Here is a 13235-nt window from a genome sequence, read left to right on the forward strand (position 1 = left end):
CTTTATAGCAGCTTTCCAGTATCTGAAGGGGGCCTACAAGAAAGCTGGAGAGGAACTTTTCAGGCTGGATGAGGCTTTGAGCAACCTGGTCTAGTGGGAGGTGTCCCTGCCCATGGCAGGGGGCCTGGAAGGAGATGGTCTTTAAGGTCGCTTCCAACCCAAACCATTCTGTGATTCTATCATTGGTGCTCTTTTCAAGCCAGAGGAAGGACACAGCGTATGAAAATGCAGAAGGCAGCTATTTGGAGTCATAATCCTTCATTAGAGGAGTTATCCAGCAGCAGTGGGTTTAAGTGTTAGGACATTCACACCCCCGCAATTCTCTCCATGGCCCCTAAACTGTCTCAGAGCATCTCTAGCACCCTTGAAAAATACCCAAGCTGGGCGCTTCACTTTTTTTGACAAGCTTCTGGTTTGGATGCAAATGTCTTCCTCAGAAAATCTCCCACTGGAGCCACCAGTGAGATGCTGGAGGGATCAAGGTGCTCTGTGGCCACCAGATGCTTTCTGAGCACTTGCTTTCCCCTCTCCCGGCTACCCACTGATGACACCCACTCTGACAGTGATGCCCCAAGCCACAAGCACTGCCACACTGACGAACCGCAGCCTCCCTGACCAGGACCTGGTCCCCACCACCCTCTGCCACACACTCGCTAATCCTCTTGCTCAGCATTTCCCTATGCCCACGATTCCACCCACCTCTCCCAGTCTCCCCCAGCGGTGCCACCTCGCTAGGGGCCAAAGCGGTCCTCCATAGCTCAGGGCAGGAGCACAGGAATAGGATCATTAAGCAGAAGTAGCAATTACTGCCGCATGCAATGCAACAAGCAGTGTGAAGGAAAGATATTGATCAGATGTCATGAGTCAAAGCAAACACTGGAATCAGAGTTTGATAAATAAATCCTTGCCATTCCTTAGGGTGTCTCATTTCCCATATATGCTAAACACCATATAAAAGTTCCTGTCTGTTAAAGCTCCTCATTCAGTCGACTTTTATCTTCTAAATGTGTTTCCAATGGCTGAGGCGGGTAAGTCTGCTCTTTCCTGAGACTTTATTACTTCATATTCATGGGTGATAGCTTCATTTGAGATTTTGACATGTGCTTGCAGCAGTACCCGCGCTGCCTCAGCATCCATAGCAAAGTTCTCGGCATCTGTACGGTTTCTTGCTATGGTGCAGAACAGAAGCAAGGTGAAGTCAGGTCATTGGACTGGAAGCCATAGGGCTGAGGATGCTAAAAACCCAGATGCATCCATAGCAGGACCAGCATATGATGATTGCATTGTCTTTGCAGTTTTGAACGTGTTTGCAACGCGTGGGATGTGTTTTTTATATTCTTTAAGAACAAGCCTATGCTGTACTTCATAATGGTTACACACCACTACAGCTGTGCCAATTACCTTATGTAAAAGACCTTTGGGGATGCTACGCAACGATGGCAGTAATACAGCCAGCAACATCGTCGTGCATGGAAATTTTGATCCACCGCTCTTGCAACAGTTTAAAAACAGAAGCAAGGGTAATCCTTGCTATTTTTACATCTCTGAGGTTACGGTCATGAAGATGAGTGGGGAAAACCATGGCAGGTATTAGATGTTAAAAGAATATATTTCATATTTTGGTTCTCTGGAAATACAACCTGGAGATAAGAAAGAGAAAAGCTATGTCAGTAAGAGTCAAAATACTCTTGCATTTGAAGAACAGCAAGGCACTGGCACTGCCTCAGGTCCTGGCAAAGCTTTTCTGACCACACTGCCTGAAACCTCCCCACCTGCCATGGTGCAAAAATGAAGCAAAATGATGCAGGTTTGGGTTTGGTTTTTTTTCCTCTTTCAGATTTATCACTGCCTCCGGAGGAGATGCACCCGGCGGAACAGGGGCTACAGCGATGAGATCTCCTCACACCACAGAGGACACTGCAGTAGTGGTGGGGGCTTCCCAACCCTCCAGGGACATGGTTCCTTCTTCTGTGGTGGGGAGGGCTCGGTCATGTACAGCTGCAGCCGGGGACCTTCGTTCTGCCAGCCCTTGCCAAGATCCTCCACCTACAGCATTGAAGGGGGGTACAGATGTGGCGGTGAGGGATCTGTTGCAATAAGCAGTGATGATAGCAGGGGAACTTCTCGCTGGGGCATTGCAGGGGGGACAGTCCCAGTCTATGGCACTGGGAGCGGAATAGGGTGCGGTAGTGAGGATGTCATTGAGAGCTCTGGGGGTGGTGGAGTATCCAGCTGCCACAGTGGGAAATTGGGCATCACTGAGGGAGGAGGCTCCGGATACGGATACGATGCGTCACCGAGAGAAAAGGCCTTAACAACATATGGGGGCAGTGGTGGGTCAGGCTCCTATAGCGGAGGATTGGGCTATGGCATGGGGGGATGCTCAGGTGCAGAGCTCAGCTCCGGAGGTGGTGGGTCCTTCCAGGCCATGCAGCAGAAATGTCCCGTGGTTGTCCCCACCGTGGAGGCTCAGCAGAACAAGCAGACCAGCCACTGGCCCCCCAGCCAGAAGAAGTGACTGACCCAGCAGCCCCCCCTTGCTCAAGGAAAAGTGCCCAGGATGTGTTGTTATGGCCAGGGAGCTTCGCATTCCTGGCCTTGGGCTGTGTGAGTAGTGCTGCAGTGAGCACCGCTGGGAAAGAGGATTTGTGCTTTGGTGCCGCGGAAAGATTCTTCTCTCCATCTCCTTTTGCTCATGGGTTGGAAAATAAAACCTCATAGTGTGTGGGAAATTCCAGTATCTGAACGATTTCTTTCATTTCTGGCTCCTTCACTCAATACATACTCAAGGAGTCTACTTCACAACACAAGATTTATCTTCCAACATTTTTGCTATATGTTTTACAACCATACTCAAATGTAATATTTATTTTAGTAGAATTAAAATACATCTTTTGCAACAGCAAGAGAAGGTTCCTGATTTTGCTCTTGCTGAAGTCAGAGCTTCCCCCATACTGTTCCCATCAGGTGGACCTGCCGAGACCCTCTGCATGGGCACGCAGGCCAGACCCTGCGAGCTTCGTTAAGGAGATATGCAAAACTCCCAGGTGATTTCCGACTGATTATTATTTACAGCGTGACCTTGGGAGTGAAAGGTTGTTTACCTGGAAACAATGACACGCCAGGCTCCTGCCCCAGAGAGATTGCAGGTGATGTTGTAAGCTGGAGCACGTAACCCTTATGCTTGCACCAGCGGCATGAGGCAACTCCGAGTTCATTTGCTCCTTCGCAGTAACCTGTTTCATGACATTTTTTGATAGGATCAGGCCCTAAATCAAGCACAGGGAGAAGATGGTTCCTCTGTGCTGCGCCAGTGGGACAGTGCGGGGCAGGCTTGAGCATCCTGTGAAGGTTGTTACATGGTATTTGCTAAATATTTAGTGTTTGGGGACTGTTCTCTGGGGTTTTTTGACTCCTCCAAATATTGGTAATGAAGGGAAACAACACCCATAGGTCTGTGCCCATTTAAAAAGGGGATAAAAGGGCATAAAACTACACTGTAAAATATTTTTTACCATTCCTGCTTTCACCCACCTGTGGGGATTTTGACCCTTTCAGCTCAATAAAAATCCAGAAAACTTTTTGTTTGTAAAACACTACATCTTACAAAAAATAAAAAAAAAACTCTGAGCTCTAGCCCCGTGTTTGGTGCCACAATGGCTACCTTCCAAAATATTGTACGACTGGAGATCTGCGGTGCAAGGAACATTACACAAGGTTTTGTCACCAGCTATATTAAATTCCATTCTAAAATTAAACAGCGTTATCATTTATTTGCACCTACTTATATTTCTAAAATCTACCACTCCTTTACTGATTTCTCTTATTTTCCCTACTTCCCCTGATAACATCAGCAGTAGCAAAACAACTCAGAAAGCTCAAACGACTTCCAAGAGATTTGCAGAAAAGTGGTTAGAGTCCGGAATATTCAAACACTTCTTGTCTGTTCAACTAACTGACCAAAAAAACCATCCCAACATTTCAGTCCCTGCCCCCCACCTCCCCCCCAAAAAAAAAGAAAATAGAAAACACTTTAAAAGTACGTGGCTTAATCACTATCCCACCTGGCTGGTTCTTTTGAGAATTATATCAAAAAACACTCCACAAGGTTGGATGTTAAGCAAGCTAGATTAAATAATAATATAATAGACCCACGGGAGGAGGAGGATGCTCTTGCATCCAGAGCTTGAACACGAGGGGCTGGGGCTGCGTCCCACCACTGGTCTCACCATGCCAGAGCGGCCATAGCTCACCTCCAGTACGAGGATGGATTTTTTATATACCCATGCTCATTTGCACATGTAGATTTCCTCCCGGCTCGTTGTGCAACGAGGGGAGGAACGAGTCATCCCTCGTGGCCGAGGAACTGTGATAGCGCAGGACTCTTCGTCCACGAGCGTGTGGGTGCTTGCAGAAGCCATGGCCCCTCTGCTGCGGCTGTTTGTAAGCAGGCAGGCTGAACGGTAAACACAAACCTGGCTCCTCGATGAAAGTCGCTAATTGGCGCCTCTGGATAGAAACTAAAGAAATTGTTTTAGAGATAGCGGGGTGGGAGCCACCCCTCCGCTTCAGATGTTCAGACGATCTCTGCCCAGCAAAACTTTGTGACTCCCATGTTTGCAGAGGGAGTCAAGGCACAAAATGAGTCAAAAAAAAAAAAAAAAAAAAAAAAAACAGAGCGAGCCCTGCTGAGATTGCCTGGCCACGCTGCTGATGGGAAGGAAAAGGAGAAACCGGGGCTGTTGCGAAGCCATGGTTGCATGGCTGATTGCAGCGGGGTCAGTGAGCACCTTGGGCTCGTGGGACTCCGCTGCGTTGAGCCCAGGGTGCAGCCGTCCCACCCCAGGGAAGAGCTGGGTGAGCTCGAGGTGCACGGTGAGCTCGGGTACCCGGTCTCTGAGCTAGCCCTTTACTCACAGCTTACTCATGAAGGCAAGGTTTGCCCAAGCGGCTTCTGTAGGCACGCATTTCCCACCACGGACAATGGCTGCTTCGGAGGCAGGCAATTAAAAAAAAAAAATTAAATTAAAATATTAGAAAAACAGAAATTTTAAAAGATTTGGTATTGGCCGGGAAAAATGTCAGCAATGCAAATTAGTGGTAACTATGCCAATGTCAGTGAAATAACTAAAATCAGATGTGGAGTAGATGGACACAGCTCGAGAAACCACACTACATTTTTGGGGTGTTCACAGGTATAAGCCAAGACTTCCAAAAGCGGCCTGTACCGCTACCTGACTTGGACCGGTCACTTTCCAGTCGCAGCTCTCAGAGTCCGCCACAGTGGCCACAGGCTTCATTATCCTGGTTTTATTGCTCTGGGGAATGAGACAGACAGAGAGAGGAGGTCAAGAGGGGACCCTCAGCTGCTAAGCCTCTGGCATCTGCCTTACGGGGTGAAGAAAACTTTGAAGATGCGTTCAGAGGACACGTGATGAGGACTTTCTAAAAACTTCCTATTGTTTTATGGCAGGGACCTGATAGCGGTGGCTCTTATCCGCTGCGTGAGACCCCGGTCCTGCCAAGAGCAGCTAGAGGTGACCGGGCATGGTGACTCCTCCTCCCTACCAGACTTTGGGTGAGAGGTTTCAGTAGGATGGAAACCCCAAAAAGCGCCACCTTTGCCATCCATTTTGCAATATAAAACTCATCCTGGCATGACGGTGAGACAGTCAAGCCACCCACACGGTTTTCACTCTTCGTGCATTACAACCTGCGTGGGGCAGGGTGGCAATTAAAGCTGTGTAACACAAGGAAGACAATCTACTGTATGACAAGTCAATCAAAGAAACCGGGTTGAATAAGCTTTTGAAGGTGGTGGGTAATTAGAGGTGTGGCTGTTTTGTAAATACTTTGGTCATTTTTCCCCAGGGGTTTATTGCATTTTCAGGAAGAGAGTTAGGAACCGTATAAAAGTTCTGGGATGGGAGAGCACATCATTCACTCAGCTCCACTCCTTCAGAGCCTTCACAGCCAAGGTAAGTTGCTGCTACACCGCTAATATTTCATTCCTACGAAAATTTGCTGAGCTGAGCTGAGATATGCTCCTACAAAGACAGGTCTGTCCGCAGGTGCTGGGATTATTGAGAGCCAAGTTCTTGCCTTGGTGGTCGGGGCAATTTTGCGCTACCAAAATTGATCTCAAGGCTGTCTATGCTAAGAAGCGAAATTAATTGTTCTTATCACACGTAGATATATTTGGATTACTTCAGTGCTCAGGATTCTTAGTTTCCAAAGGACAAACTGGAAATGAAAAAAAGTAAAGAATGGGATTTGGGAATGAATGGGAGATGGCAGGCTTGTCTTTCGTAAGGAACCTTGGGTTTAAGCTGGGAATTTTAATTGCACTTACGAGCCTGATTCCTTTACTCCTTTACTCCTTTAGAAAATAGAAATCTTCAGGAGCTGAAAGTATTAAACTGTCCTTGAAGGAATATAGGAAAGAACTGAGAAGGCAAATTTAAGCTGTGAGAGGAAGGAGTAGCGTGAAGAGCCTTCAGCTCAGCTGGCTGCATCCTGGACGCCTTCTGCCTCCTTGAAATCTCAGCTCTCCTCAGAAGGGGGTTTAGATGCGCATGGAGGATTTTCCTTGTGCCTCAGGAAATGGGGCACTGGCCAGCCAAGGGTCCACGGGGCACGGAGGGGACAGAGACACAAGGAGGGAGGAAGGCACAGGGATCTCTTCATTTTGAGCGCCTGGCTTTGAAAGCGTATTTTGCCAAGGCTTTAATACCACCAGCCCTGGCTGTAAATTCACCGCCTGCGCCAGGGCTCCTGGAGGCTGCGAGTTTCTCAGACCCTTGCCAAGATGCCTCTTGCTGGTGCAGCATAAACTGGCAGCTCACGGCGCATCTCCTCCTCCGTTACACAGCCCTGCGATAATCCCAGGGCGTCTTGCAGGCATGCTGGTGGGATGCAGCAAGGGAGAGCAGAGAAACGACCCATGGAGCTCAGCAGAAATGGGGATTGGGGCTGCTGGGGGGGTCGCGAGAGTGTTAAGATGGTGGGGGATGATCCAGCACTGTGGGAACCAAGCTCCAAGCAGGGTAAATGGTACAGACAGACAGGCAAATCCTGCTGATCCCTGCCAGGATTCTAAACACATCAGGGAAAGCTGAACCCAAGGCCGAGTGGGGAAAGCATGCTGCCCTTCATGCATCTAACGACAAAGGTCTCTCCTTCCCCAGGGTTCACCGCATCAACCGAAAAATGTGCTCCCGTGCTGACAGAGGCTGCCACAGCGCCGAGAGCTCCTCCTGCCACAGCGGAGGCTCCTCCTGCCACGACAGCGAGAGGTCCTGCCATGGCTCCGAGGGCGTCGTCTGCCACGAAGTGAGCGCCGTGCAGGATGTGACGCCGGTGGTGGTCCTCCCTCCCCAGTGCCCCGTGGTCACCGTGCCCGGGCAGGTGCCGGTGGCCCCCGTTCCCTGCCAGCAGCAGCAGCAGATCAAGCAGCCGGTGCAGTGGCCCCCACAGCAGCAGAAGTGAAGGGGTGAGGACGAGCCGGCGGTCAGCGCACACCCTGGGGGGGTTGCGCCTGTCCCCGCTCCTCCGCAAGACGCAGTCCTGAGCTTGGGCAGGTCCTGCCCCTTCCCTCCAGCACATATGACCTCTCCCTGCTCCTGATAACGCAAAGTGGCATTAGCATGGCAGAATCGTGATTTGCCCTCGCGCGCGCGAGAATTTGAATCCATTAATTTCCCGCTTCTGTCTCCAGTAGCAAAGATGTGATATTAAAACCTAAAGCTCAAAAAAACGTGCTCGTGTCCTAGTGTTTTTCCACCATTACACTCCTTTTTATCTTCAGCATCATTCCCAAGCCTACCTTTATTAACGAGAGCTGCTTTTCACAGCCTCCCCCCCTTCCCATTGCACTTGTGTCTGCTCTCCAATCCCCGCACCTTGCGCACCTGCCAGACACATCCAGATACCGGGTTTGGAAAAGCTGTCTGGGGTTGGAGGCGCAGATCAGCATCTCTTGTCAATCCCAGCTCTTGGCTCTGCGACAATGGGCCCTGAGCCTCAGACCCTCACAGGCACGTTTTGAAGGAGCCAAAAGCAAAACTTCAGCTTTGTAGTGCGTACGTGGCTGGCGAGCACAAAAGCAGTCTCCGTCTAGGAAGCCTGAAAATCACTGATCACCATAAACAAGAGGGTATAAGCAAAGGAAGGGCTACATCATACTAATGTTCCTTCTGACCTGTTCTAAACAAGGAATATGGATTTAGATTGATATTTTGTGAAAGGTAACTCTGATAACCCCAGCAAGGGTCCATATTGCCTAGATGAAATACTGGCTGATGCAAAATATAACTGGGTTTAGGTCAGGCCGTGCATTGCAGCATCAACTCCCACTGTGAACTCCAGTCCTGTCAACGCCACGCCTGTCTGGAAAACAAGAGAAATATTGAGAAAGAAAAAAAAAATGTTCCCAGTTCCTACCAAGGTTTAAGCTAACTTTTCTCAGCAGAAACCACAAAAGTTCTGAGCTTCCCTTGTAGATGTAGAAAAAAAGGAATATCAAATGGACAGAGGGCCATAAAAATCAGCAGTTGTATCTCCCATTGCACCAGATTCAGCCCCAGGGTCTCCTCTGGTGTCCACCAGCACAGAGGCAGATAGCTGCAGGAATTTGTGCCTCTGTGGGATGAGAGCTGTATTGTGTGTAATGCGCCAGATATTTAATTAGCAAAGGGTTTGCACTGAATCTTTGAAAGGAACAAGACACTTATTATTAGCACTTGTTTTATTATTACTGTTAATTAAAATAACGAGGAGCATCATTCCCATATGCAAGGTCCATGATTGCAGGTGCAAGGAATGAACGTCAGGGTCAGAGACGGGCAGCTCTGACCAGGCACGAAGGCATCGCCCGGTGCCACCGACGGTCCCTGTCCCCCCCAGACACCTCTCTGCCAGTGCCAAACCCGTCCTCTGCCAAACGGGAGGTTGAAACCAAGCCAGACTGGAGGGCTGGGTTTGAGTCTGGCTGAAAGTGTTTGCGGGAAGAGGAGATAAAATCTCCTATCTTAATTCTTTCTAGGCAGTCCAAGTTTTCACCTACGCTCTCAGCTAAGCCAAAGCTCTGCAGGTTGTGTCATTCGTTTAAGGAGAGACTCAGGAAGAGCCTGAGGAACAGAGAAGCAAATACCTCCCGAGCTGGAGTTTGGTTACCTCAGCACACAGGGCTGGGAAGGGAAGCAGGAAAGCAGATTGCATAAATTCAGCAGGAAATTGTCCCCACCTTCCCCCTGCCACGAAGGTCACAGCAGCAATGACACCTGTGCTTCTGCAGAGGACATTTTTCTGGACATTCAAGTCAGCAGGAGAGGAATGGGTGAGAAACAGACCACAAAAAAGCATGATAACCCCAAAGCACACATTAGAAAAGCAAGAGGCAAGGGAACCCTGCATGCAGAGCACGTTTCTCAGACCTAAACAAGTGTTGGGCAAGTGTCGAGCTCCCACACGGCATTTCTGGCTGTGCCGTTGCGGCTGCTTACAGCGATGCTGCAACGTGAGAGTCCCGGACCACACCAAGGTGAGGGTCCTACTCAACCCTGTATCCCATTAATTACAGCTTCCCCCGTAACACCCTTCCGAGCATCCCCCATAGCTATGGCATGCTCCACACGCCTCATAGCTGCTCCTCAGCTTCTTGGCGCAGCAAGAAGACCGGCTTCCCTGGCACGGTGCCGGCTCGGAGCAGACTGAGTGGCGGTAGCCGTAGTGCCGATAGCTGTGGCCGCTCCGGAATGAGTCTCTGCCATGGGCAGTGCCGGGGCCATAGGCACAGATGAGGGGTGTGCACCGGGTCTCCAGCCAGGAGCCCTCTGGGTCATACCAGGTTGAGTTCAGGTTGAAGAAGGCTTCTCTCCCAGAAGAGCACACCATTTGGGGCTGTGGAGTACACCTAAAGGAAAGGTAGCTCGGTGATGGAAGCAAGACATTATCTTCTTACGCAATTTTTTTATCTGCTGCACCTCAAGATAAGCAGGGCCAACCAGGGGTAGAGGACTGACTTACATACAGCAAATTTGGACTTTTTTCCCCCTTGTTTCACCATTGTCTGTCAGATATCTTCTAGATGACATATTAGATACTGGAATATTTTTCCTGCGAGTGAGATATTAAATCCAAAACCCTAATTTTCCTTGTTATTTTCAAAAAGTAGATATCATTTATCAATAAACTAGAAGAAATATTCCATAGAACGTATCTATTTACACTATTTACAATAAACAAGCGGTTTTGTTTCAGGCAGAGCCAAGTCAAGTGCATAAACACAGAGCTACAGTCTACAAATAAGTTTCCAAAAATGTACCAGATCATCAGTAAAATCACGCACCTTAGTTGACAACGGGGAGAAGGAAACTCAAACTGAAGGGAATGGCCTGAAACAAGGGAACTTTATAGAGCTGGAGGCTTCAGCAGTGAGGCACTCCTGGAGAATGGGGGGTTTGCTCTCCCCTGACCACAGCCAGGGTTTTTTTGCTGCCATTGGTTCCCCATATTTACACCAGATGCACTTCTTTTTATTATTATTATTTTTACCATCCTCTCTCTTTTATACAACAGCAGATTTACTCCCATACACGATCAAAGATTTCTAAAGGTGCTGCCTTAACTACCACCTACATAAAACTTTGTATTTGTCGGTTAATTCTGTACATTGTGATACTGAAGCATAGATGTGAATGGACCTGTTTGAGGGATCCCAGTGAGTCAGTAGAGCATCACCCAAAATCAATTGTGCCTGACGTCTAATCCACAATGCCAACCCGGTGTTGACACATTCTTACCTTTTATGGGACAAGAAAATGTAATTGCCAGGTTAGATGGGCATGACCTGTATGTAGACATGGAAAAGAAGACCGAAGTTCCTCCATGATTCACGGGAAAATCCAGGCTCAGAAGCATCTACCTCTACCACATTACGATGTTTTGTTTATTTTTTCTTCAGTGACAGCTCTGTCTAGTGGGTATTTCCAGAAGAGCTGCAGAGATGCCATGGCTGAGTACTGGAAGCAGGACAGCAGTACTAGTGCTCTGTCCCAGCTCATACTCCAAATATCATCTTCAACATTATTGTGAAATTAAAGATCTGAAACCTTACTCTGGAGACAGGCACACAGCCCACATTCTCACAACCTCAACTGCTAAAAATTTCCAGAATCAGAATAAACTAAAGACAGGTTTTATTTAAAATGTTGGGGTAAAAATTTAGAAGTACATTAAAGGAGGGCAGAGGAAAATAGGAACAGAAAATAACTACACCTCTGGGAGCATGAGCAGGACTTAGGCTGGTGGGTTCACCTCAAACCATTCTTCTCTGGGATTTGATGTCGCTGCCACCAACACCGTATTGCAGAATTAGACTCAAACAGAATCTATAACAAGAATAAAAGAAATCCTTGACAGAACACATCATAGAGACAGGTTGAAGGTGTCAATGAAGGACATCTTTGGGCTAATGCCAAATGTCTCATTAAAATATCCAGTACCATCGGGCAAGTCAGCTGGAGTATTCCTGCCCTAAACATAATCCTCATGAGTTAACATTAGTAATCATTTTTGTTTCACATGGAGCTGTGGTCACGTTTAGCTCTCGGTCCATGTGACGTCCCGGCACAGCTTAAGGAATCGGTACTTCTGAATTCCAAACATCTCTTCCGCTTGATACATGTTGTCCATGACCAGATCCATTGGTTTCTTCGGTATTGGCGTCACTTTGCATGAAATACCTTCCAATCTCTTTCATAGGGAGGCAAAGGAATTAGAGTGCTATTAATAGCCTATGGGACAATTACAATGCTAAAAGCACAGTGCATCAAAGGGAAAATGTCGGAAGCTGAATACAGCGGATAGAAATGGACTGGGATATGTAATTAGGTTACACTTGCCAAAAGATGTCTCATGTCCCAGATAACCCTTTGGAAGAGTATAAAAGGTCTCTCATCCCAGTTCCCTTCATTCGCTTCTCTGCTCCGACAAACCTTCCTTCCTGTTGCTGAAGGGGTAAGTCCAATTTTTTTATTTCTCTTGAGTTTCTTTATGAAACCAGCTGTTTTCATACAAGCTTTGGTGGAGTTGGAGTATGATACTCACTCCTCATCTCTGGACCTCGGTCATGCCAGAGACCAAGTTCTCGTTACCCACAAGAGCTGTTTTATTAACGCAAATGGCACATGGGGTGTAGGCTTAGCAGGCAGGGGCTCAAGCCGAACCAAAACAACAGAAAGACTGGAAAACAGAGAGAGAGGGGAGGCAGAGGACTTTATGGAAAAGAGACTTCAAATTTTTTGAGCAGAAGGCACTGGAGGGTCTGGAGCTGCATGTGGGCAATGGATGTTTTGAGTAACTTTTCTCTGAAAAGCAAATTGCATCCATAAAAGGTCATGTTTTCAGCGGGGGATATAAACCATCTCCCAATACCTAATTGACATTGAAATTACTTTCTTATCCCCGAAGAACTAGAAATGAGGAAGAAAACTGGGCAATTCCAGAGCAAATTAGAGAATGTAGGTGTGCTCACGTACATTGGGGCCGCTGTACCACCATGAACGTTTCTCTCCTCCCCACAGCTTTGCCAATACTCCAGAAAGATGTGCTCCCGCGGGTCCTGCCATGACTACAACTCCTCCTGCCATGGATCCCGCTCCTCCTGCCACGACTCGGGACCCTCCTGCCATTACACCATCCAGAGGCAGCCCGTGCAGAAGTACAGCTACGTGACGCCCTGCTGCCCCCCCGTGCAGCCCTATTGCCCCCCGGTGCAGCCCTATTGCCCCCCGGTGCAGCCCTGCTGTCCCCCCGTCCAGCGCTACTGCCCCCCGGTCCCCTACTGTCCCCAGTACACCAAGAACATCTGCAAGCTGCCGCCGACATGCCCCAAGTACTAACAGCAGGATCCGGCCCCGGCACCTGGACCCACCAGCTCGCTCCTCCCTCGAATACTCTCGATGCCTAAAACTTGAATCGTTGGTTCTCTTTTCCTATTTTCGGATTGCGTGAGTCCTCTAATACCTCAACTGTGATTTGAATTTTCTTCAAAATATAAATCAGATCTGTTTTAATTTACTTAGCATGCAAAACCCGGCTGATGTCCTTTTCCAAAAAGGCTGGGAATGATTTCTGCTGGCAGTGGTTTACACATGACGTGTCACCCTCCAAACTGTGCCGATGAGACAATAAAATTTCATTTCCAAAAATAGAAAAAGTTTATGATTTGTTTA

The 13235-nt window shown here is 48.2% G+C and overlaps 2 protein-coding genes across 2 annotated transcripts; both read left to right on the forward strand.

The window, feature by feature from the left end:
- Window positions 1-7209: 7209 nt before the first annotated feature.
- Window positions 7210-7488, forward strand: LOC309682000 (uncharacterized protein; the record flags this gene model as incomplete). The annotated part of the gene is made up of 1 exon (XM_082496007.1): window positions 7210-7488. The coding sequence occupies one exon, from the start codon at window positions 7210-7212 to the stop codon at window positions 7486-7488; it is 279 nt and encodes a 92-aa protein (XP_082352133.1).
- Window positions 7489-12605: 5117 nt separating this feature from the next.
- LOC309682013 (uncharacterized protein) lies at window positions 12606-12902 on the forward strand (the record flags this gene model as incomplete). The annotated part of the gene is made up of 1 exon (XM_082496026.1): window positions 12606-12902. One exon carries the CDS (start codon window positions 12606-12608, stop codon window positions 12900-12902), a length of 297 nt encoding a protein of 98 aa, XP_082352152.1.
- Between the last annotated feature and the right edge of the window lie 333 nt (window positions 12903-13235).

The sequence above is a fragment of the Vanellus vanellus genome (genome assembly GCF_965231255.1).
Source record: "Vanellus vanellus genome assembly, chromosome: 27".
Classification (NCBI taxonomy): Eukaryota; Metazoa; Chordata; class Aves; order Charadriiformes; family Charadriidae; genus Vanellus; species Vanellus vanellus.